Source organism: Erpetoichthys calabaricus, chromosome 18 (genome assembly GCF_900747795.2).
Source record: "Erpetoichthys calabaricus chromosome 18, fErpCal1.3, whole genome shotgun sequence".
Classification (NCBI taxonomy): domain Eukaryota; kingdom Metazoa; phylum Chordata; class Cladistia; order Polypteriformes; family Polypteridae; genus Erpetoichthys; species Erpetoichthys calabaricus.
This window is the reverse complement of record NC_041411.2, coordinates 10,131,248-10,158,619: the sequence shown is the minus strand read 5'-3', so window position 1 is coordinate 10,158,619 and position 27,372 is coordinate 10,131,248. Positions and strand designations below refer to the sequence as shown.

At 36.3% G+C, this 27,372-nt stretch overlaps 1 protein-coding gene across 2 annotated transcripts in view; it reads right to left on the bottom strand.

Moving 5' to 3' along the window:
- Window positions 1–27,372, bottom strand: part of adgrd1 (adhesion G protein-coupled receptor D1) — a 150,218-nt gene that overhangs the window by 30,384 nt on the left and 92,462 nt on the right. For both annotated transcript variants that reach the window (XM_028824798.2, XM_028824799.2), the window contains 3 exons: window positions 21,212–21,365; window positions 14,535–14,601; window positions 2,806–2,872 (listed from right to left, as the gene is read on the bottom strand). In XM_028824798.2, coding sequence (XP_028680631.1) covers window positions 2,806–2,872; window positions 14,535–14,601; window positions 21,212–21,365 — 288 coding nt within the window. The remainder of the gene's footprint in view (window positions 1–2,805; window positions 2,873–14,534; window positions 14,602–21,211; window positions 21,366–27,372) is intronic.

Below are 27,372 nucleotides of genomic sequence, written 5' to 3'. Positions count from 1 at the left end.
AATGTTTCTTCTTCTGATGTGACTCTCAGACAAGGAATATTTATTTTAAAATTCCACATGGGATTCCGGAATATGTGATGTTACACACATTTGATTGGCTGGCTGTCCATATGATAAATGACTTCACTTACAGTCTTTTAAGTATGTCTGGCATTTCTACCTTTTACAAGCTGTAAAACAATTTGGCAATTCTTAATCCAAGGGGAGCACATCTGTTCACAGGTTTTAAAGTAATCAACATAGCCTGATGCATCATCTTGGTCTTCTATGTTGTTTGCACAGAAATGCTTTGATGTTAATTACCTCCTTAAGTGTTAGGTTCACAATGTCCATCTTGAGCAAAATATGTGTTTTAAGGTGATAACAATTCAGGAAGAGAAGGCACTTTGATGTTAACTGTCCTTGTAAGATTAAGTTCATTGTTGTTTGTGTGGGCAAAAAAATAAAATATAAAATTTAAAATCCACAACACTACACGCCTCACCAGTGCATTTTAAAGCTTGAGAATAACTTCCTTTTAGCCTCCTTAATGGTTTCTGAACACTGCCTGTCAGCTGATAGTGATGAGTCCACTGCAACTCCTAAATCCTTCTCATAAGGTGTACTTTTGATTTTCAGACCTCCCATTGTGTATTCAAAACTTAGATTTTTAATTCCTACCTGTAATACTTAATATTTACTGACATTATATTTCATCTGCTACAGATCTGCCCAGGCCTACATGTTGTGTAAGTCCCTCCATAATGTTTCAATGAATTTGAGATTATTAGACAATCCTCCTAGCTTGGTATCATTTACAGATTTAACCAGCTTGTTACTTACATTCCTATCCAAATAATTTATATATATTAAAAATAGTACAGGCCCTAGCACTGACCACTGATTTGGTCACTGCGGAACATTAACATTATTTTTTTTCTAATCCATTCTTTTGTAGCTTTGGCTTTTGACTTGGGATTGTTGTTATATTGGAAAACTGATCTTCTACAAGGGCATAGGTTTCTCACAGACTACATCATATGCTCCTCCATGATTTCCCTGTGTTTTGCTAAATTTCTTTTGCTCGCTACATTTATAAGCCTTCCATGGTCTACTGCAGAGAAGCATCCCCACAGCATGATGTTACTGCCACCGTGCTTCACAGCAGAGAAGCTGTGTTTGTGATAATGTGCAGCACAATATGACATTTAGTCTGATGGCCAAAAGGCTCAATTTTTCTCTCATTAGACTACAAACCTTCTTCCAGCGAACTTCAAAGTCTTCCATTTGCCTTCTGCTGAGGTATCATGTGTTTTTAAACAGTGACTTTCTCTTTGCCACTCTCCCACAAAGCTATAGCTGGTGAAGCAACAGTTGTTGTCTGCAGTTTCTCCAGGCTCATTAACTATAACTTGTAACTCCTTCAGATTTATTGGAGGTCTCTTGGGGGCCTCCCTCACTAGTCATCTTGCATGATCACTTGGTTTTTGTGAACAGCATACTCTAGGCAGATGTACTGCTGTTTCATACTCTTTGCATTTCTTAAAGATTGATGTAATTGAACCCCAAGGGACAGTCAGTGGTTTTGATATCCCTAAACTTGTTGTTTTCAAACACCTTTTAATGGAGTTGCTCATAGTGTTCTTTTGTCTTATTGTGTAAATTAGGCCAAAATACTGACTCACCACAAGTTGGAACATTTAGATATAGGTGTCTATATAGCTCTATAGTCTACATAATTTACTGTATGCCATGTATATCAGTTGTACTATAAACTGAAATCTCTTAACTACAGAAAGATGATCTCCATTTAACTAACTATGTGACTTCTGAAACCAATTGGCTGTATCATATATGATTTAGTTGAGTCATATTAAACAGGCTGAATACTTATGTGATTATTGTGCATATACACTTTAAACATCTTTGCAAAGATTGGTTTTCAGTTGACATTAAAGAGTCTTTTTCTTTTGATCAGTGTCAAAAAAGCCAAATTAATCCACTGTGATTCAATGTTGGTGATGAATACCTTTTATAGGCACTGCACATCCAACATGATTCTACTGCATGTTTAGGGGTTAATGGACAATGTTTTTACCAAATTTCAATTAGTAAATTTCAACTTTCTTAAAGTTGTCATTGGCATATTTGTGATCATGCTATATGCATTCCTGAGCCTCACATATGACATTCTATGCAGTTTTCTTGCTCCTCACCAATAATGTGCACTATCTTAAGCATACTGATGTGTGACACTTGATCCAACTCTCCTGTCAGAAGAACAGCAGTATTAAAAATTTTACAGCTTTTAGATTGTATAATACTGAAAGAGCTTAAACATCATGCTAACAGTTAATGTTATAATAGTTATGTGGCAAAAAGGTTTGAAAAATGTAGCACTCATAACTTGTGAACATAAGGTCTGTGTTCTTTAAAAGGATGTTAGTGTACTCAGTATATTAAAATAGGTGCTTAGCAGACACTGCTCCTTAATACTCTGTTAAGGGTTTCATGGTGTAATCGCCATCCCTTGTGTAAATAATGTGGATGTTTTTTCATTTTTAATTAACATTCTTGGAGCTTCAGGGAAACATACTTATACATTAATACACAAAGACATCAAGGTGTCCATTGACAACCATAGAAATGCAAAAAAGAAACATGATCTAAAATGTGTTATAACATTCACTTTAATCAGTACTTAAAATAATGACTGCTTCATAGCAGTAAAAATACCCTTGTTAAAGAATTATTGACATAACAGATAACTGTTACTTTTCCTTTTTTTATATTTGCCAAGATATTTAGTTAGATAGTTTTGCTTACCACAATCACAAACAAGGCTGGTGCCACAAATGCCCAGATTGCTCCAGTCTTCAGAGAAAGCCAGCAGCTGGATCAAAAGGTAAAAAACATACAAATGCATACATTTGTATTAACTGCAAATGTAAAAAGAGCAAATAAAGCAATAGAGAAAAGCTATACCAGGATCATGCAGTCTAGAATATAAAGGGATATTCAGAGTGTAATTAATGTAATAAATTACATATTTTAATTAATACATAAAATAGGTAAAATGGGGCTCAGATATTGTGCTAGGACACTGTCCATATAAAATGTGCATGTGTTTCTGCTTGGGTCTACATAGCTTTTCATCTGGGTAGCCCACTTTTCGCCTTACAGTCCTTAAGGATGTGCCAGTATAGTTGACTGGTGATTTCAAATTGTCTCTTTGTGAATGTGAGTGTGGGTGTGTGTGAGAGGACCCTGTATTTGACCGGTGCCCTTAACCAGAGCTGTTTTGTGTCTTGCACCCAGTGCTGCTAAGTATGGCTCCAGCTTCCTACAGTCCTTATTTGGATAGTCTTGACTTGTGAATGTTAAAATATGGTGTGTCACTTCATTTGTGCTTAACTGTTTGTTTCAACAGCAGATCATATTACATATTTTCTTAACAGTGTATTTTAACATGTATTTTAAACAGAGTGCTACCATACAGAAGTTTACAGTGGCAATTTTTAATATACACTTTGAACATTGTTCTCTCAATCTGGAAATCAATGCTTATAGTATTTAGTTTCTTTGGCACTGTCTTCACAGAATATTCCAAAAGCCATAAATCTGTCTGTATATGGTTTCTTTTTCAGTGGCTGTTAATGAGACAGTTCATTTCAAAATCAAATTGCAGTTATTAAATTTTATATCATTCTTACTATGCTTGGTCACACATACTGTATATTTAGAAAGATGTGTGAAGAACAGTTACATTCAACTACACTACTTTATGCAAACCAATAATTTAAAATTTGTTTTGAATTGCAAAGTGCAAGGTAGTTCTAAACAATGGGTTTAAGGCTGGACTTTGGAGTTAAGTTGGTATGTCTATATAGTAATTCTACTCTCATGAAGATTACATTTTTTTCATATGAGCATTTTTGGAATTGCTGTATGTAGGCATAACGTTAGGATAAAATTAGATTGGCTATAGTTTGACTTCATAAAATTATAAGCCCAATTGACAGTATGCCACTGGTTAGATGTATTCCAAAGAAAATACATTGTTAGGTGTAAGAAACAAATAAGACAATGTATAAAAAGGGCTTGTCTTGCCATTGGATTTGATGTAATATTTACAAACCCATTGGGGATTCAAAGAAAATTCTTCTAAAAGCAAAAATAGCTGGTATATCTTACTGTTACTGTTATCTTAATGTTAGAACACTATTTCATCTAAGTCTTCTGCCTTAGGATAATAACCTGACTTTATTATCATTCATTGTTGTGTTCACTGCAACACGCACTATTTTCTAAACAGTTTCTGTAATTGGGAAAGCATAAATGGATGAGAACAAATTGTTGTTGGTCAGCAAAGGAAATAGGTGAGTGATAGTGGTTTGTGGAGAACTGGAGAACACCATCTAGCCATGTTCATTACTATTGATTGTTTTCCTTATTTTCACTCTGCTGTTTCTAGTGAGGCACTTGCCAGCACAACCCTTCCCTAGCACCTTCCTCCAGGTCCTTCTGTGGAATTTCCAGACAATCCCTGGCCATTTCAATCCCAAACCACATTAACTGGCACCTCTCTGTCTGCAGAAGCAAAGGTTACCCTCTAAGGGTCTCCAATATTGCTGAGTTTCTCCCCATACAACGGAGAGTAAGCCCAGTGACTCTCCACAGAAACCTCATTTTGCCTACTTAGCAGTAATGTACTTTTATCTTCAAATAGACTGCTTATCAGCTGTGAAAGACACAGTATTCACAGTTACATTTTGATTAACATGAAATAATCATTCTTCTAGAAAACTCACAATTTATTTACATTTTTTTGCATTGGTTCCTTGAAGAATGTAGCTGTGGATATGTGGTAATGATATTTTTCCACTGAAGAACAATGACTTGGTATGGCGTAGTAAATTCAAATGACGAGCAGTGAAACAAATGCCTAGGTTTTAACTGGAGGTTTTGCACAGCATCATTTCAGTTGATTGCTTTTTAAATTACTAAACCATGTCAATTTTTTGTTGAATTTGCTTTTGTTCAAACATGGCTTGTCATCAGTAACTGCTGTCAGTTGGCATTTGAAAAAATGTTTATTCGTAATGGCATGCTAATGGAAAAAAGAGCACATTTTAAGCAACAAAACACATTACACTGCCTTAAGCACCACCACACACATATTCACTAATGCAGACCAAGAAACAAGAGCAAAATGGAGCAATAACTGATAAAAACCACTTGAACCAAGATAAAAGGAAATTTAGATTTCTGTGCACAAGGGGCAACCAGCTGTATAATGTGCTGTTTGAGATCAGGTGCTCATTTTGCAGTGTCCTATAAAAATTATACATATAGTACATCCTATATTGAATTCTGTAGTAAGTAGCAAGGTGCAACATATTGAGTTCAAGGTATAAGTCTTTATGAAAATATTAATGCATTTTTGTGACACAGTTAGCAACTGCTTGAAAGCCCCTTCTTACTTGAATCGACAAAGACGCAAGGGGCAGAGATTTTCAAAGGAAGAAAAAAGCACACATTCAATAGAAAGGAAACTGGCCATGTGCATTCCCACACTAAGGAGCATGTCCACTTCTGACAGGCACAGACCAAGGTTTTGTTTATTCCCATAAACATCAATAATGCAGACCGAGTGAAATTCTTTCAGATAAGTACATATTAAATACTTCAGAAAACTGACAAAGATTAAACGAATGTGCATTCAGGATAGACACAACAAAACCCTTTATTTGCACACATAGACAGACAGCATTAAGATTGCTATTGTGAGATATATAGTTAACAAGAAGACCATGATATCTTTAAGTGAAACCTGAATGAGATTAATGGGACATCTTAGCTACAAGGTAATCAAATGAGCTGCATGGATTAAAAGGCCTCCCCTAATTTTTAAAAATGACTTTGTAAAGAATACCTTATATGATAATAATAGAAAAACATTTATTTTAAACATCCATCCTTTACTGAGTGAGCTGTATACTATACTATAATACTCATTTGACCTACATCATTTGTATGAAAATGTGCTATAGAAAATTAGAAATAGTTCAAATGTTACTGCCACATCATCAAACTGATCAATTGATTGTGAAAACTATCAGTTTTTTGTCCAGTATTGCCAATATCATTGAAACAGGTCAGTACAAATAAAACCATACAATACTAAAAATATAAGAGACAGGCATTGGAAGATGCAGTGGTATAGGTTATATTTGGTGTGTTTTATTAAGATTGCTTTCCATAGCATATGATGTTTAGTTTAAAGCTCTTGTCTTGATTAAAAGTTCACTGTGTATCTCTTATTCTTACTACCTACAACATCTGGTCTCTCTGCACATTTCTGTAGGGGACAGTCTTTGCTGTCAGTTGGACTGCCTGCTAACTGTTCCTCCTTTCCCCAGACACACAAAAAATACACACTGTTCTTGTTTAAACACTGCAAAGTAAGTTCTCCCACTAGTTTAAACTGGTCCAGATCTCCTCAGAAGTAACTACCCCTCATAAGCACATTTTTAAATATGGGTATTTTTAAAATTTATTTCTGAGCCCAAGTAGACTTTGAATTATTGTGCTTTTGTTGATTTACTCCTGTCATGAGACCTTGTCACAAAACACTGCTGGCTGTTCAAGAGTACACTAGCTTCTTATCTGATACTAAATCAACTTCAAACCTTTCCTACTAATTTATAACGCTTATCCAGCGCTGCAATATACTCTTCTACACTCCACTAAAAACCTGTTGTACAGTTAAGATCATCTCATAGCAGGTTTCTTATTGTGTTAGAACTCTTTTGGGAGTAAATCTCTCTATTATAAAAAGAAATTCTGTCCTGGAAAGCAAAAGCAAGGCTACGATACGTGATCTTCTCGGAAGACATTTAAAACACCTGCGAGACCAAAGAGACTTGCCACGGTGCGTCTCGCGGGGACCGTAAACATGAGACATTATGCCAAGAGATTGACCCAGGACCGTCTCGCGATGACGTAGAACATGAGATTCTTGCAAGACACGCCCTACTTATAATCTATCAAATAGGACAATGGGGCAGCAGAACATTCAGTCTTGTGAAGGATTTGAGCACACACAGATGCAGGGTCTCAGCGCATATAAAGCATATAAGGACATACATTACAAATGAAACGTTGACGAATAAGCGAAGAAGAAATCAGCGCGGAGAAAAGAGACTCAAAAGCGCTGGAAAGGAAAAAGAAAAAATAATCTAGGTGCAAATTCAGAAAATAAGGCAAGTAATTATCAGCCCGTAACAAGTGGAAATGAAACAAAGCATGTCCAATCAGGCGCAGAATTAAAAGACAATGAGTAACAGACAAAGTAGAACTTCATAAAGATGTTCACAAACATTGGCGCTATATACATGCAAAGCAGATTATGAAAGCAGAGCATTCGAAAGGCTCAAAAAAAAAAACGTAGGCGCGATTCAAATGTGGAGGAAGTTAAAGAATATGAAAGTAGGAAAATTAGAAAGTATAAAAAAAGAAAGTAAAGATCGCAGTAGTGCAAACAAACAGAAATTAATACTCGAAAAAAGGAAAATAATCACCACGGACCAGGTGTCATTGAAAAAAAAGCAGGACAAAGCGAGGTCAGAGATAAAAGACAGAGTAGAAAACAAAGTGAAAAGTCATAAAGAGGTTACAAAACAAAATGGACAAACACCAGCAGAGCAGGTTAGAGATAATTCAGGATAGGTTTCTCTGTTTGAAATTTCAGCACAGACAAAGCGATCTATATCATCACCAGTTAATAATTTTTTTTGCAAAGTAACCAATAAATGCATGTGAGGCAAAGCACGTTTTTGAAATTCTCTGATTTAAACTTCAAAGCCTTACAATATTTACATACTTCTGACACATCACCTATGTCCATATATTTGATATCTATTTGCCTTTTAGTTATTTCTCCGAGTAATAATTTCTCTTTTTTTGCGCTAATGCGATGTTTACTTTTTTTTTTGACACTGTCGTTTTTTTCTGCTTTCATATTCTGTATCTTGCTCTGCATGTGTTTCGCACCTACGTTTTTTAGGGTCTTTTGAATTCCAGTTTTCATTATCTCTAACCTGACAAAGTCATTAAAAACATGTCTCACTGACCTCATTTAAAAGATTCAGCATATTTGGACTCGAAAGATCCCAAATATTGTTTTTACAGAAGTTCTGAAATAAAAGTGAAACTAATGAAATAGGTAATTTTCAAAGAAAAAAAAATCTTAAAAGTGTGTCCGGAAAACCAAACATGGGGTTTGGCGAGTGAAGCGAGCAGGGGGCGAAACCCCCTAGTACTAATTAATTTCAAATGGAATACCTTACCTTTATATTACAGGCTGTGTCTGTCCTAATGTTCGAATACAGACTGAAGAACTACGGGCACTATGCCCGTATTTGTAAGTTTCAAAAGTAACATCTTGTATACTATAATACTCATTTGGTCTGCTAGCTTTGAAAACTTTATTAATATACTGTATCATTTCCTATTATTTGTAGTTTTACACCGTAGCTGCACTTGATTCACATAGTGTTTTTTGTTACTTACCATTACTTTGTATTTGCCTTGCTTTGTAGCTGTATTTTGTAGCTGTACAATATATTTGTATAGTTACTTTTGTCACATACGGTCTGTCAGGAATATTTGCAAGTTGTTCTTTGCATCTTCCATGTAAATGCTGCTTTTTTTCATTTGCATTTTTTAATTACTTTTGATTGCATATTTTATATTCTATTGCAATTTTAGTATCTCAGTGGAGTGTCCTGTGATGATGCATGCTGTTAGACACACTATTTAAAATAAAGTCTGACTAGCAGATAACTTGCGAGATTGTTAAGGGGAATTTCTATTTGGGTTTTAAAGCAAAATTGGGACTTTATCAAAACTAGTCTGTTGCTCACTATTTAATGGTGTGCAACATACATGTCTTTTACTTTTTGTAGTTCAGTTTTCTTTGTTCTACTGTGTGGCATGACACCACAAATAGAGTGGGCAATTCATTAAGAAGACTCGCATATACACTCAAAACCGTCACCTGATGTCACTGCATGTTATTGGGCGGTAAGGTGGCATTTAGCTGGAAACTTCCCAGATCCTGTCTCAGGGTGAAACCTAAGACTCAAGTGCCTTGAGGCATAAGTGCACATGCAAAATGAATATCCCTCTGAATATGGATTTATAATGTGTTTTTTTCTGGACAGGGTTATGAAGTAAAAGAAAGTACTATTATTAAACTTTAATCTTAAAACAAAAGCTTGCTTCTTACTTGACAGTAGAGGTCAGTTATTACTATGTCTATTAAGTTATTTCCTTTTAAATACACTTGGAATGTGTTATTTCTAGAGGGCAATTAGCTAGGGCACTGAACAGACAGGCCTGAAGAGTCCTTGTCAGAAAACATCTGAGACTGCGTTTAGCACAGTTACTCAGAAAGAGCCATTAGTGCTTACTTCTCTGAGGTACCCTAATAATAACTCCAACACTCTCTGAAAAAGACCTGGCTGTGTCATTCACTTTTAATGTATTGTTGCGCATCACCTCTTGACACCATGTAGATATTTCAGTGAACAGCTGCAATGCATATCTTGCTTTGCTGACATGAGACAAAAGCAGCTAATGAAAAAGACTGGAAGAAAGGGATCATTGACAGTAAGCTTAAGGAAAATGTAAATTTTCTTTATACTGTAAATCAAACACAAGTTTACCAAAACTTTAGAAACTGTATTAATTCAAACATTTTTTCAAGGTCTGTTATAAATTGTTTTGCAATGTCATTAGAATGGGAAGTTAACATGAATAACGGGAGGACGCTATGTCTGTTATGAATGATGCTTTATTTGCTCTTTGCAACCAGCACATTGGATTTCTAACACATGTTTATTCTGACAGTAATAAATGATAATCACTCCATTCATTATTGACACTGCTTGATTCAATTCAGGGTCACAGGAGCGAGAATCTGTTTGGGCCGCATTAGAACCAATTCAGAATCACTAATTAATCTAATGCACACATTTTTTGAATGTAGAGTACTTGGAGAAAAACCTATGCAGAAAGAAGAAGGGTATTCAGTAACCACATAGACACTTCCCTCAGCCAGGTTTCAAACCCAGCACTCTACAGCTGTGAAGAAGCAGCATTAACCATCCATCCATCCATTATCCAACCCGCTGAATCCGAACACAGGGTCATGGGGGTCTGCTGGAGCCAATCCCAGCCAACCCACCGCAGGACACCAGCATTAACCAGTGTGCCACTATACCATCTGGAAATAAGAATAGAACAGGGAAATAAATGAGTGAAACTTGTGCCTGTAGTGGACCACTACGCGCTTTCCTCTTCATTTATACATGAAATGAAAGCATACCATTGTGTCATGGCACTTTGGCCCATATTACCAACCCAAATATTCACACTTCCAAGGGTGGACAAAGTTCCACTATCCCCCAGGGGGAATCCTAACCTGGCAATCTAAGCTTCCATGCTAATGTATGACACGAGAATGGGCCTGGGGTGACTGACATTCTCTATTATGACCTAAGCTTTATTATGGTACCATCTGGTGTGGAATTCACTGACTGACATTAAATCTGTTCCTATGGGTTTTTTCTAAAGTTGTCATAAATCTGTGGATGGCCTTTCTACCTTGTATATTGTGTAAAGTACTATTTCTCATAAAAATTGTAACAAAAGAAGATTTCATTCAACAGTTCTATACAGCAGCCTCTTAAGTTCTTAAATCAGTGGTCCCAGTGATGACACAAGGTCTATATATCTTACTCCCAAAGTGTCTAAGCACCACCTCAGTCACAGAAAAAAGTGTAGGTGCATTAAATCATGTGTGCACCACACCAGTGCTTAATGAACATTTTTAATATCCTATGTTACTGTTATTACTCTAAACAGTTAAGTCAAGCAAGTGGTAAGCTCCATAATGCAGGCTTATGTCTGTTGTTTTTTCTTATTTAAAACTATTGGTAGAATGCAGTTTGACTGTATGGTAGTGAACAACTATACTTGGAGTTTGAAAGAGGTGAAGTATTTTGTAGCATGCTGATATAGATCCAGTGTTCTGGTCAGTGGAAGGAATTATTGTTCAGTGCCTCTTACATTTTGCTATGATAAAGATAATGCATAAGTGGCTGGCATTACATTGTTATACACATAAAAAAATTCTGCTATGGAGAAGCAAAACTACAATGTTTTGTGGTTATTTGGCACTATCAAATGTCACCTTACGCAGCAGCTGCTTCTTTTATTCTGAGACAGCCTGAGCCACTATCTATTGGTCAGGTCAAGCTGGGGATCATGCACTGGTACAGCACGTTGCCGCACCCACCACATGACAAAACAGCTTGGTTTCCTGGTTGTCAACCCCCCAGGAATACATGAAGTCCAGTCCTACACTCCGGAAATGACCATCTATCAGCTACAGCCATGTGTTACGTGGGTGTCCCCTTGGCCTGGTCCAGCTGCACAGGTCCTCAACAATGAGAATCCTGCGAGATGGATCACCCTTTGGGAATTGCACCACGTGGCCATAGTGCCATAACTGACACTCCCTCACAATGCAGGTAATGTGCCTCATTCGGGACTGTGTGAGCAACCACTTGTTCAACATGAAGTCAAAGCAGCAGTACTCAAGGATTCTACAAAGAAACACAGTACCAAAGGAGTCCAGTCTTCGTCTCAGATCACTGGATAGCGTCCATGTCTCCTAACCATTTAGCAACACAGGAAGCACCAGGACTCTAAAGACTTGGACATACTTCCTTTTGCAAAGATATTGAGAGCACCAAACACAACTTTCCAGTGACCTCATGCTCCCCCCCCCCCCCCCCCCCCCCCCCCCCCCCCCCCCATGCTCTCCCAATATACATCTACTGACTTCATAGGAAGAATCACCAGCGACATGCAATTTCCTGCCAAGGTAAGTAAACCTCTCAACATGGTCAACACTCACCCTGCAGATAGACACACTGCTGATGACTGTGCCCAAGAGGTAATTAAAAGGCCCGGATCTTGGTTTTTATACAGTGTGCTTGCATACCTAGACACTCAGATTCCTCACTCAGCCTCTCAAGAGTCCAGATCAAAGCCTCCATTGACTCTATGAAGATCACCGCATCATTGACAAAATCCATCCATCCATCATCCAACCCGCTATATCCTAACTACAGGGTCACAGGGGTCTGCTGGAACCAATCCCAGCCAACATAGGGCACAAGGCAGGAAACAAACCCTGGGCAGGGTGCCAGCCCACCGCAGATTGGCAAAGTCAAGATTAGTGAATCTTTCTTCACCAACAAATGCCCCACTGGACCCACGACCCTGCAAGTCCATGCAAGTGTTGAACAGGGTAGGAGCAGAACACACCCCTGACTAACCACAGAATCAACTGGGAAAAATCCAGAGGTTCTACCTTGACTCTGCACAGCACTCACAGTACCAGTTTACAAATTGGCCATGACAACCAGCAACTTCAGGGGAGAACTTCAACTTGAGAACTTTACAAAAATCAACAAAGGCTTCAAAGAAACTCTGCAGATATTCACATTTGTGCTCGATGAGAACCCTCAATGCCAGAATGCAGCCAATGGTAGACTTCTTAGGTGTAAAACCATAACACCAGTCTCTGGTAGGTGAGCAAGTGATCGTGGATCCCATTAAGAATTATCCAATCAAGTACCTTACCCAGCACCGAAAACAGTGTTATCTCCCTGTAATTGCCGCAATCCAGATGATCACACTTCCCTTTCCAAATAAGGATGACAAGTCCCGTTTTTCAGTCAGTTCGGATTACACCCATCTAACAAATGGAAGCAAAGATTGCTTGCTATACCAGGAAGATAGCTTTACCATCAGCCAGGAGAAGTACACCTGGATACCATATATCTTTGCAGCCTTTCCTACCCTCAGCGTGTTCTTTACCTGTGCAATCTCAGTGAAATTGGGTGGTTCCCAGCCAATTGGAGGATCAGCCTCAAGAACCGTGGAGCCAGAGATGTCCAACATCCTACTCGGAGGATCAACTTTGAACAACTGCTCAACATAGTCATCCCAGCAGGTCACTACTGCAGTGTCATCCGTAAGGACCATTGCATCACCCGCCCTGACTGTGACTCTCCAAAGGAACAAATTCGGATGTGTGTATCTATAGCTATAGTAAATTTTGCAGTTGTTGCTAATGGTAGATGGTCACTGGAGTGCAATTAGCATAATTGTTACCAAACTAGATGTTCACTGTAGACTCTTATTAGTAATGTTGTGCTAACATATGCAGTCTTTACCTATCAGTTCTGCCATTGTGCCTAAATGTCAAGGTATGCTCAAAGAATTGAATGAATACAAAAAAAACAACTTTGCACCACACTTTCTGGCACTTTGCATTATAATCCATCATGCTTCCTTGCATGCACTTTAATTAAAAGATGCAAAGGCTGCAACCTTTATGTCAAGCTTAATAATAAAAATACTCATTATATCCAGAGCCACTACTACTTGCTTATGTATTTAGTAGTAAATTGACTCAAACCTCTAAAAGCAGGCTGGGGATTATGGGACCTGAGAAGGCCTTTCTACGACTGGATTCTTTGATTTGCTTGGAAATTGTAATAGAAACAGCAGTCTACAGGACAAAGTGTACATGTGATTATGTGATGATCTAGTTATTGTCACAGGGTATGCGTAGAGTGGCAGACCTGACAAATTCATTGTTGTCAAGCTGAAATATTCATATTGTGTTACATAATGTCATTTTCATAAATGATTGAAGTTTAAAAGAGCTTTGAAACACTTAAAATATACATTTTGTTTAAAATAAGGAAAAATGAACTCTTCTGGATAAACTGCAGTGTTTATATTTGCTGTTGCACCTACTTTATTCTTCTTTCACTGGTTTTAATAAATCAAAAGTAGTTTAATTCAAATCAGAGGGGATTTGCATTATATTTAAAACTTGTTTTCCTCAACTCAATTATCTCTCTCTTCTAATTTTGAGTAACTCAAAATATATTTCATTCATTTAATCTGTAAATCAAAGCCAATTTGCCTGTGCAGGATACATTGTTACTCTGTCACTTGCTCTAGCATTAATACAACTTTGGTTTGTGTATTTGACGTGTGTTTTTGATCAGAAGGGTTGCACATTTTTTTCACTATGAAGTAATTGTTATAACTTAAAAAGAAAGAACAAATCTTTTGTTTTTAACTGTTGTTTACAATCATCTTCATAATAGTACACTCAAATAATGCAGAACTATATCCAAATTGTTAAATTAAACAATTTTAAACAGTGTATGAATATGAGATAATTATTATAACAAGTGTATATATACCGAATTTAATGTAGATTTGTTTTTTTTTTTTACTGTGTATCTTGACGGCTTGTGAAAACTAGTGAAATGACGGTTAGAATTTGCATTTCCTCAAGCTGCATGGTCTTTGGCAGAGCATCTTTGCAACATTATAGCTTAAAAGTTGTTTCCTCAAAAAAAAGTATTAGAAACTTCAAACCTGTTCCTACTTACTTTCCAACATCTCCGTAACTGTGTAAAGATGAAGTAATCGAAACAATACAAATGACTAGTGGTGCTCCTAAGAAAAGAACACAAAAGAAAAAAAAATAAATATAGGTTTAACTAGCCATTTTAAAAGTATTAATCTTCTGTTTATAAGAAAATGATTAAATAATATACAGTAGAAATACAATTTTTAATAAAGGAGTTTGTATTCCTAATTAGAAGTGTGTCACATAAGGTTCTTGTGCTACAACTGTAAAAAATATTTGCAAATAAGTGCAGTATACCTTTGTACTTGTTAAATGCTGATAAGTGCTCATTAGAGAAAAGGACATCCTGCCTTTTCCATAGTGATGCAGGGATGGGCTCCAGTATAGTCAAACTGGACTATATGGGTTTCACAATAAATGAATGATAAAAAAGGAAAAGTGACAGTGTGGTAGCACAAATATTTTTGCTCAGTTCCCACTCTTGCCTTCAGAACTGCCGCAATTCCTCGCGGAACAGATTCAACAAGGTGCTAGAAATATTCCTCAGGGATTTTGGTCCATATTGACATGATAGCATCATGCATTTGCTACAGATGTGTTGGCTGCACATCCATAATGTGAATCTCCCATTCCAGCACATCCCAAAAGTGCTCTGTTGTATTGAGACCTGATGACTGTGGAGGCCATTTGAGTAAAGTGAACTCATTTTCATGTTCCAGAAACCAGTTTGAGGTGATCTGAACTTTGTGTCAAGGCGCATTATCCTGCTAGCAGTACACTGCAGTGATAAAGGGATGGACATAGTCAAGAACAATACTCAGATAGACTGTGGCATTTAAACAATACTCACTTGGTAATAAGGGGCGCAAAGTGTGCCAAGTAAATACCCCCCCCACACCATTACACCACCACTACCAGCCTGAACCAGTGATACAAGGCAGGGTGGATCCATGGTTTTATGTTGTTGACCATACCATCCGAATGTTGCAGCAGAAATCAAGACTCATCAGACCAGACAATGTGTTTCCAATTTCTAGTGTCTAATTTTGGTGACCCTGTGCAAACTGTAGCCTCAGTTGCCTGTTTTTAGCTGACAGGAGTGGCACACGGTGTGGTGTCATGCTGCTGTAGCCCATCTGCTTCAAAGTTTGATGTGTTGTACATTCAGAGGTGCTTTTCTGGATACCTTGGGTTATAATGAGTCATTATTTGAGTTACTGTTGCCTCTCAGCTTGAACCAGTCTTGCAATTCTCGTTTGACCTCTGGCATCAACAAGGCATGTTTGCCCAGACAAGTGCCGCTCACTGGATATTTTCCCTTTTTTGAGCCATTCACTGTAAGCCCTAGAGATGGTTGTATGTGACAATCCCAGGAGATCTGTAGTTTCTGAAATACTCAGTCCAGTCTGTCTAGCGCCATCAACCAGGCCATGTTCAAAGTCACATCACCTTTCGTCCCCATTCTGATACTGTTTTAACTTTAGCAGGTAGTCTTGACAGTGTCTGCATGCCTAAATGCATTGAGCTGCTGCCATGTGATTGGCTGATTAGATATTTACGTTAACAAGCAGTTGTACCTAATAATGTGGCCAGTGAGCATATTAGCTGGCAGCTGATGTTTATTATAACAATGCCTATGCCTACAGGAGACAACCAGTATATTATGGAGCATGCACAAGGGACGGCTGGTACATTTTGTTAGGCAAAAGCGTGGTTGGGTATTCCCTCTAAATAACTGTAATGTAGTTCACATATTTCTTGACATTTGCTCTTTAAAACCAAATTGCTACTAATTCTATAAAAAATTCCCTATATTCATCATGTCTTTTTCTGTGTTTATGTATGTATGTATGTACACATGTATATTTTATGGAACAGATCTAAGTTAAATAACTTACACAAAATTGAAATGGCACCATTGTGGTTTATGGTCCAATGCCATAACAAATACATCACCATGTCTGCCTACAAGAAAACATTTTAAATTAGTTATTACCTCTCTTGACTTCAGCTCCTGGACTACCAAACTAAAAGTACAAATACTTCTCACAGTGCTCCAGTCTGTCAAAGGTATGACCTTCACATTGTAAATATAATAACACACTAAAGTAAATCAGCAGTCTCGTAATCTCTTCCCATTAAATATTAATGCTTATTCTCAACCAAATTACCTTTATATAGGGGGTTTGTGCTTTTTTGTGTGTGTCTGGCTAGGCTGCGTGGTTAAACCAATAATTTTGTTTTGTTTTTCATCTTCCTTTTTTTAGCGATTTATCGATTGCAATTGCCCACCTCCTGTTTCTGGCTAATGAGTTGGCCAGACAGAAGTGCAATATTTTTAATCCTCCATGTGTTTTGCCTCTTTCCTGCTAAAAATCAAAGTAATGAATGTGTCCTTTCTTTTTAATTACTGAATCGGATATTTTAATGTATGTGGCCCTTGTGTAATTGTCAGTTCTTCAGTAATTTTGTGTACATTTGGGCACAGGAAAACAGTAGGAAGCATTCCTCCATTAGGGGCAGCACGAAGCTTTATTCTTTAACATAGATATTATATGCATTTTTAGTTGTTTTTATATATTAGTTTATTTTTTATCGCCCAGTGATTTGTGTGAGATGAGTCACTACTGATAAACACATTCACATTAGGCCATTTGAAATACACCAGTCAGCATGCTGAATTCTGAAGGAAACCCAAGTAAACACTGAGAGAATATGCAAGCTCTTTAGTATTAACACCCCAGCAAAGAATCATATACATATCAATAAATACAAGCTCTTATCTTTCAAATTTGTGTAAAAAAATTAAACTGAACAACTAATAGAAGGGTCTGTATCGAAGGAGTGACATAACAAAGGAGTGACATAAATACCGTATTAAAGGAGTGACATTTTATTGGAGTGACATAACAGTGGAGTGACAAATTATGCACAGCTGAAAGTACACTCGCCAAAAAAATCGTTGTCGCCTCACCTACCACTTGGATGGTTGGTTGGATGGTTGTCCCTCCTTTGAAATTTATATCTGAGGTTTCACTCCTTTGTTATGTCACTCCTTTGAATAGGACCGCTAATGGAAGTGTGTAATTAAGTTAAAATTTTGTGTATGCTCAAATAAGTAAGAATAAGTTAAAAAGTAATTTTAAAAATCAAAATAAATAAATGTATTCAAAAAAAAAAAATTAGAATTTTCAAAGTTTCTCTTTCACAAAATGTTGGAGTACAGTTAAATGATGACACGCGATGCATTGATTACATGTTACACTACTGCTACTAGGTACGAGGTGTTTTTAATTATGCCTGCTAAAATGAGCCCTTTTTAATAGCTGTTCTAGAAATATAAAACATTTTTATTTTTTTCAGTATGGTAGTTAGAGCAAAACAATTGTTGGTTTGCTAAATAAAAGTAAATCGAGTTTAAAGTACTGTTTTTAACTAAATAGTGATGTTACAATTTTAAGAGATAAGAAGATAAATTTTACCCAGGAATGAGTGTTTCTTAACGGCTACCGTGTGTTTTCTTTTGCACTAGACCATACTATACCTTTTTTTTTGTCCAAAGTACCTGGCGTAGTATTGAAATTGTACACAGCAATGCTCTAAGAGGCTGACATGAAATTGAAAACAACAATCTGTGTTTGAGAAAAAAATATTTTTATGAAGTGAAAGACTAATTAAATATCCTGTAAATTAAAAAAACATGTTCACGAATGTAATGGTATAGATACAAGCTTTTCTTGTGGAAAAGTACACCACAATTAACCTGATAAGTTTTATTGTTGTTTCAGACGTGTTCATAGCCTGCCATATATCATTCTCCACCTGGACTAGAAACTAAAATTTATCCCAGTCACAGACCTGAAAAACTAGTAACTGCTTAGCAAAAGGAACATTCCTGAAGCCGTCTAGGCATTGTTATTGTTCTTCAGAGTGAGTAGGGAGATTTCTTGCTCTTTTGCCTCTTTTATTTTTCTGCTACCTTTACACCTTAATTCCTTCAAAATTTAACCTCATTAATTTCTGAAATTTGTAAGAATAATAAAACATGCCTAGTAATTGTTTCAGCCATTTTTCTTCTTTCCTTGCACTGTTGTTATTTCTTCCTCTGGACTTCAAATATATGTCAGTGAAAAAACTGAAGATCCACTGCTTATCGGTAGATTTTGCTAAATTTATTTTGAATACTTTGTTAATAAGTGACAGTTTTTTTTTCTTTCATACCGAGCCCATGGTTTGTGAAAAAAAACGTTTTGTGCAGTTTTTCCTGGGAACCCCATAAGACTTCTATTTCTACATTCAGCAACTTAGGCATGTATACGCTGCACTCCTCTTCTTTGCTCATCTGTCCTACGCTATACCATGTGTAGTGCCCGCTCTCAGCATATCAGCCACAATTTTTATTTTTTGTGAGTTTCCTTCTGACTTATTTTGCAGTGCACTGCTAAAGACAATTATGAAATATGAGTATAGGATAAAAGTGCATTAAACATACAGGCTATAAAGTTTTCTCCCTAGCTGCATTTATGTGTTTTTATATGTAAATATATTCTGTATATGGGTTGGCATAAAACATCACTAGAAAACTGTGAAAGATCACTCTTACCACTGAATTAAAAACATTATCGCTGTAGTGTATGGATGGGTAGTACTGTAAAATTACAAGCTTTTTGGAGTGCAATGGTTTCTAATTTAGAATTGTTTGCTACACAGTATTCAGTTGTGCAGCGGCCAGAGTGTTTTATTATTATTATTATTATTATTATCATCAATCACAGTCATTTACTGGTATACCTCATCACAGGTGTCGCCTGTGAGGGGAGATATTGGGGACACCTAACTGCATATTTCAAGACTAAAGTCAAAAATCCCACATGAACACTCCAAGAACCAGCTTACTATTTTGTAACTTGAGTATTTGTTCTTTTCCTTGTTTTCTTTCCTTCACTAGGCGACATACTTCAGCATGAAATATAAGAAATTCTACATCTCTGACGATTTTGTCAAGAGAATGTATTTAAAAATAGCATTTCCTTATGTATCTGTGCTTTTGCTAAGTAAATGTCAGAAATGCCAAGCAAGGAATAGTTGTGTGGAATATTTGCATGTGCTTAGTAATGAAGAGATGCCTCGAATATTGAAAATGCATCCACTTATTTGGTGAATAGCAGTACTGCTTTGATGCTTCTACAAATTCCTTATGGATAAGATGTGTGTAATGCTTGAAGCTTACATTAAATGTGGCTTTAATAATGGTTGCTTCTTTGCATTTTTTTTGTAGCAAGACACTAAATTAACACTTCACATTTAATGGTGTGTGTCTTATTAATCTCATTCAGAAACCATATCAAGAAAAAGCTTTGGGGTCAAAGCATAAGTGGAGGCCGGCAAATATTTTATTGGGCATTATTCACAAACTTTCATTGACATTCTGGGGCTGGACAATCAAATCTGTATTAAGGAGTTAAGAATGGTTGGTGTCAGAAATAAAGGTAATGCTTTAGTCTATGTGTTCACTACAAGCAGTCAAGCAGTTAACAATCTAAAATGTTCTCATAGTATAAGCATTTCTACCATGTTATTGTACTGACTGTAAAAAGGTCAGTCCAAAAAAAAAATTAGAGAATGAGGATCAGGAGAGTCAAAGAGCAAAGCAATGTCAAAACCAAAAGTCATAAAGAATGAAATGCCAGAACCAAAAATCGAAATCAAGAGTCAGAGTTTAATTTCAGAGTACCAGCAATCAAAATTCAAAGAAAGAACATTCATCAAAGAATGTAGCTCAAAGTGCTTATGAGGTGTCAAAAAATTAATTAAAAGAAAAGAAAACAAGTTAAATTAAGTCAGAATAAAAAAAATCAATACAAGCTTAAATTACATAGATAATATAATTAGTGAAAAAGCAGTGCTTCTATATATATTATCATTTTGTAAGTCTTTAAAGATAAGTGTGATAAAGGTGAACTTTATAAGAGCGTGTCAATGATGTCACAAGCACCAAAAACCGTGAGCATCATGGGAAATCCCCATGGTAAAGGACAACGCAAAATCCACAAAATAGTGGTGTCAGAAAAGAAAGTAATAATATTAAACTTCTAAACCAAAGCTCTAAACAAAATTTTCATTCTTTGTGTTCATTAAACCCCCAAAACGACACCAAGATGGTTTTTCTAGCTTGAGAGAAACACAAAGAAAAATTAAAAAGAAGCTCAAATTATAACAAGTATAAAATGATGAAAAAAGACGATTTCATGTTTCATTTTTTTTATTTTAAGGGTAATTTTTTTGTTAATGTTATCATTTATAAAATGTTAATATACTGTTAGTAACTGCTTTATAATGGATACATAATCTGATGCCTGACCAAAGTAAATATTGATGTGACTGTGTACCATTTTTATTTTAGAAATGTGCTTAAGGCTGAATCACTGTCAGTAATTCTGAAGGAAATGTGGACTTTTAAATATTTAAGGTGCATTTTTTATGAACTGGCAGTGAGCTGGATTGACACTTTTTGTGACACACATTTTACTTGAAGCTTGTGTTTAGGATTGCCCTGCTCTGAAACAGTCAAGTAAGTGTGTAAGTATCCTCATTCATTAGTTTTCTGTTTCTTTGCTTCCAATATTGCAAAAAAATGACATGGAACATAACACAGAGGAAAAGGAGAAGGTGTACTCCATTTGTAGTGTGACTCACCCCAGCCTACTCCATAGTAATATATGTGCTTGCTTTCCTCCGATCCAAAGACTTTGATCACCATGCTGTAGAGGTGAAGGCCTTCCACCAGCATCCATGCAAAGGCACTCAGGAAAAAAAAGTGAAGGAGCACTGCCATTATTTTGCAGGGAAGCTAAGGATAAAAGTAAAAATAATAATTGTGCTTTTTTAGCCTTATAGACACTTATTCAAAACTATCTTGCCACTGAAATTCATACAATAAGAGACAGATATTGTCTGATAGAAATCTGTTTTGTCTAAGCCTCAAAATCCACTTATTTGTTAATGAATTACTCCAGCTTTGTAAAGTGTAGTAAATTAGAGGCACTTCAAACCAGAAGCAGAATGTTATCTTTGATTCTGCAGTATAGATTTAGGAGTTATTGTGACTCAGAAAGCTAAAACAATAAAAGACTTTCATTTTAGATCAGGCATAAAGAGGGCTGCTCATGTCTGGATAAGAATATCTGGTTTTATGTGTGCTGAATATATGAAGACCATAATGTTAAAAAGACAATCTGTGTTCTTCATTTGCTAAATTAAATGGGGCATTGAGACCCAAGTAAGACTGCTATTAGCAAGGTGTCAGCTTTGTACACAATTGAGCCAGCAGCACAGTAGAAATTAATGAGGATAATGCAAGGACACTTTGGCAACAGCTTTTAAATAAACCACCATGATTCAGCCTTGACAAATTCAATTCAGAACAGGTTGCTATGAGATGCGATTTTTGTGCAATCTTATTACAAAATGGCAATTTAAGTAGTTATATATTTCCTATATAATATCCCACAGTCATGCATTTCATTTCAGAATCCTTGAAAAAGTATATTTAGACAATTTAACATTATTAGACTAGCCAGAAGCAAATGTTTTGACCACGGAAGAACCCCAGCAAACCCACATGTGAAATCCACAAAGACAATCCTAACCATATTTCCAACTGGTGAGGAAGGCAAGCTCTATTGTTGGCATGGAGCTGGACAGTTTAACATCTGTGGCAGAGCGAAGGGCGCTCAGCAGGCTCCTATCAATCATGGAGAATCCACTGCATCCACTTAATAGTATCATCTCCAGACAGAAGAGCAGCTTCAGCGACAGACTGCTGTCACTGTCCTGCTCCACTGACAGATTGAGGAGATCGTTCCTCCCCCAAACTATGCGACTCTTTAATTCCATCCGGGGGGGTAAACGTTAACATTTAACATTATACAAAGTTATTGTCTGTTTTTCACCTGCATTATTATCATTCTTTAATTTAATATTATTTATTGTATCAGTATGCTGCTGCTGAAGAATGTGAATTTCCCTTTGGGATTAATAAAGTATCTATCTATCTATCTATCTATCTATCTATCTATCTATCTATCTATCTATCTATCTATCTATCTATCTATCTATCTATCTATCTATCTATCTATCTATCTATCTATCTATCTATCTATCTATCTATCTATCTATCCTATCTATCTATCTATCTATCCTACAGTACATGTCAATATACTGTCCCATAAGAGAAAGTTTAGATGATCACTCAAATCAACTGATTTTTATAACCCCTAAAGAGTAAAGATGGAGGTGGCAAGTACCTGATGGGGAACAGTGTGAAGTCTTGTCTAATACACATCTTCAGAGTCCATTGAGTTTGAATGTGCAAAAGACAACAAGTTTGCTATCTGCATTCTTCTGTGATTGTTACCAAAAATTCTGGAGGGACTCATTTTGGGCTTCAAGAGACACACAGAAAGCCAAATTTTGGTCATTGTCAAATAAACAACAGTGGAAAATTTCAGGTGTTTCAGATTACATATGGGATGAGATGGTAGCATTGTAATTAAAACTGCTTCTCTGAGTTTCTGGGAACCAGTGTTTAATTCCAGGGTGGAGTCACTTTTCATGTGGAGCTTGCATGTCTGCCCATGTTGGCTGTTCTCCACGGGTTAATTGTTATCGTTAACCTTGCCCTATAAGATACTACTACTCTGTGTTTGTGTGTGTGTGTGCCCTCCAGGGTCAATTCTGTAGTTGTTCCTGGTGATGCCAGGTGAAGTGAAGCCACAATTGAAGTCAATGCTCATTTACATCTGCGTGTGTTCTGTTTTATTTCATTTTACCGGAAATTACTTATTTAACAATATTTTAGTAAAAATACATATGTTTGGGGTGTTGTGAGCATACAGCTTAATGACTTCATGTGTGCATTATGCATATTGAGTAATGTGAGATTTTTTTATGGGCACTTTAATATTCCAGAGAGCCTGTCATTGGTGCCTATGTTATGAATCCCCTGGCAAGGATAAAGTATTCAGAGAAATACGGAAAAAGAAAAAAGACCAGAAGTTTTAAGGAGTAAATAGTAACTGGCAGAATTGTAGTCAAAACATAGACAGTGTTCAGAAAACCAAATGAAGCAGTAAAAACAGATCATCCGAGCCAAAACGCAAACCAAAGTGGAACTTTAGAGAATGTAGCAAAAAGGCCCTAACACTAAATTCTTCTCACAATTACCTTTAAGCTTCTACCAGTCTACTGAATAAAAGCAAAAAGGAAAGGGATCCAATACCTAGATATCATGTACTGTGCACCTTCAGTTTACTGAAAATTGGTAGGACACAACTATACAATATGACTCATGACAACTGACAAATTAAACATAATCAACAAGGCCACAGCCGTATAATAATTGTCACTAAATAGTGGCGACCATACAAAAAAAATAGAGCAAAATGGCATTGCCAGAATATTCGTAAAATATATATATAATCACACAAACAAATAAAACAGTGGAAAAATTAAACAGATTAAATTCTAGGATGCCAAAACCCAGATTCATTATATCCTGGACTCGTTCTTACTGTGGTGCCCTCAGAGATGTTACTGCTGTAGTACAGTAAAATATAGTCAATAACTGTCTTGCCAGACTCTTGAACTTTCATGTCTCACCAGTGAGATGATCAAGTACTCCTTCTGTATACTTTTTGTCTAATTTTCAGTTTTCTTGGAGACTGAATGTCAATGGCCTCTCACCTCGTTTGCACCCTGGTGCTCTCAGATGATTTACTGTCTAGGGCACCATTCATACTGCCTTGGCCCTGGCTTTCCACACTGGTTTGTAGACTGCCAGTGAAGTTTTATCCATTGCCCTTGATGTTATCTCTTGGGCTATGTTCTGCATTTTGCTTCCCAAGGATTTTCCTTTCTTCTAGAAACATTTTACCGATCAGGCAGCCATTTACAGCAGAAGAGGGGTTTGGAGATGGGCCTTCATGTTAGTTGATTGTTCAATTCCATTTTATTTTCATTTATCTCTTTAAAAAACGTTTTACACTAATCTTCTGTATAACCAGACAAATAGAAGCCTTATATCCTATACTAGCAAAATACCCGCGCTTCGCAGCGGAGAAGTAGTGTGTTAAAGAGGTTATGAAAAAGTAAAGGAAACATTTTAAAAATAACGTAACATGATTGTCAATGTAATTGTGTTGTCATTGTTATGAGTGTTGCTGTCATATATATATATATATATATATATATATATACATACATATACACATATATTATATATATATATATATTTATATATTATATATATATATATATATATATACACATATATTATATATATATATATATATATATACATATATTATATATATATGTTATGAGTGTTGCTGTCTTTTATATATATAATATGCACACACACACACATAAACATATATATACATATATATATACATATCTACATATACACATATGTACATATACATACGTATATACACATCCACATAAACATATATATACATATACAAATGTACATATCTACATATATATATATATATAGACATAGATATATACATACATACATACATTAACATAAATTGCGCGTCCCGTTTTGAATCAATACTGGACGGGATTTATCCCGTATTTTTTTTATCATTTTTTTTTTAAAGCAGCGTCTCATGCAAATCATCCCACACGCATTTTATGAAGATGCCTCCTTTCCTACTTTTGATTGGGTAATACTTGATGTCATCGTTAGTTTGATTGGTGTTTTTAACTGGCCAGTGAGGAGGGCGTGTCTTTTAAGTACAGTCTGCAAAGTGTTGGCACTGAGATGCGGCATCAGCGCCATAGTTGAAGCCCCTAACGTTGCGGTCAGCAAGTCGGCTAACATCCGCCATGTGCCGTCTTTCAGTTGCGAGAAGCAGATCATAGAATGGTTGAAACTGTTGCCCCTAACGTTGCGCCACGGCGTGTGGTTCGTTTATACCTCGTGTCTTCTCATTAAACTTTTATCTCGCAAATATGTTATTGCAATCCGTAGCGGGAGCGTTTCTATAAACTTAATTTAAACTTACGTTTTACACCGTGCTTTGTTTCCCTTATGAACATGCTTGTATGCTTAACTCGCTCCGTTCTCAATTGTTTAATTAATTTTTTGCTCTTCGCTGTTTGCGGCTGTTCCTCCATTTCCCCCTACTTCGTTCTTTTATCTCGCGAATATGTTATTGCAATCCTTAACGGGAGCGTTTCAATAAACTGATTGAAAATAGTTTTGCATTTACCTTTTTAGTAAAAGGCGAGCTTTTAAGCCTGAGAAATCACCCCGTAAATGCACACATTTAATTGCACATGTGTTAATATGTATGGTTACACAGTATTAAAAGACAGTGAACAACGTCAGTTACCTTTGTTCCCGCGTTTGATAAAAGGTGAGCTTTTAAGCCTGAGAAATCACCCCGTAAATGCACACGTTTAATTGCACATGTGTTAATATGTATGCTTACACAGTATTAAAAGACAGTCAAAAATTAACGTCATTTACCTTCGTTCCCGCGTGTGACTCGTGCTGTAAATCTCTTCCTTGTTTTTAGTTCACGTGATTACGTAGGAGGCGTGATGACGTGATACGTGACTCCGCCTCCTCCATTACAGTGTATGGACAAAAAATATGTTCCAGTTATGACCATTACGCTTTGAATTTCGAAATGAAACCTGCCTAACTTTTGTAAGTAAGCTGTAAGGAATGAGCCTGCCAAATTTCAGCCTTCCACCTACACGGGAAGTTGGAGAATTAGTGATGAGTCAGTCAGTCAGTCAGTGAGTGAGTGAGTCAGTCAGTGAGGGCTTTGCCTTTTATTATTATAGATTAAAGTTTATTTTTATAATAAAACTAGGGGGCTTTGCTCCCTGCTCAATTCGCTTGCCAACCCTATGGCCTGCACTACGCGCCAGCCAGTTCACATCTCTGCCGTTCGTGTATGTGGATTTCACTTTCACCAAACAACAAATCTTTTAATTGTTGTGGATATGCCTCTTCACTGGGAAGAAACACTACTTTTCCCTGATGGCAACACGAATTAGATGATCTACAAGTCTCTGACTTAATGTTTAAATCTAAACAATATATTCAATCTCTTTTCGCTGTTCTGTTATTTCACCGAGTAATAATTTTCATTTGTTTGCACTAATGCGATCTTTACTATTATTTTTTTGAGACTTTCGAATTTTAGTACTTTCATTATCTCTAACCTGCTATGCAATGTTTTTGAATTGTTTACGACATTCTCCTTTGTCATCTACTCTTTGTCTTTTATTTCTGTGCGTGGTTAAATCTCTTAAATCACAAAGTCTCATCTCACGGGACATGAAAGTATCTCTCTGAAAAAGTCACATCTCGTCCCAGGCTAAAAAGTCTTGTCTCGTCCCAGGATTTTTTTATTATAATAGAGACTATAGACCCCATGTGTCACCTGTTCATTTTTTATTAACAAAATTAAATTCTGTAGGCTAATTATTCAGTGATCATAAAATACTAAAATAAATATTTTTTTTTAAAGTACATACTTTAACTAATAAAATATGTACAAAATATATATCTGTAATACATATGCCATAAAAGAAAAGAAAATGCTTCTCATAATTAGATGCTGTCATATTGTTTAATATGTTTCTGTATTGTACTTATCTGAAACAAGGCTTAGTTAAAAAAGCAGTTTTCGCCATTTCTGTAACAAATAAAAAATTGTCTTTTCTTGCCATTTGTCTAATTGAACAGGACGACTTCTCACATTACTTTTTTTAAGTTTATTCTTTAATGTAAAGGATGATATTCCTATTGGCTCTTGCTCACTGACAAA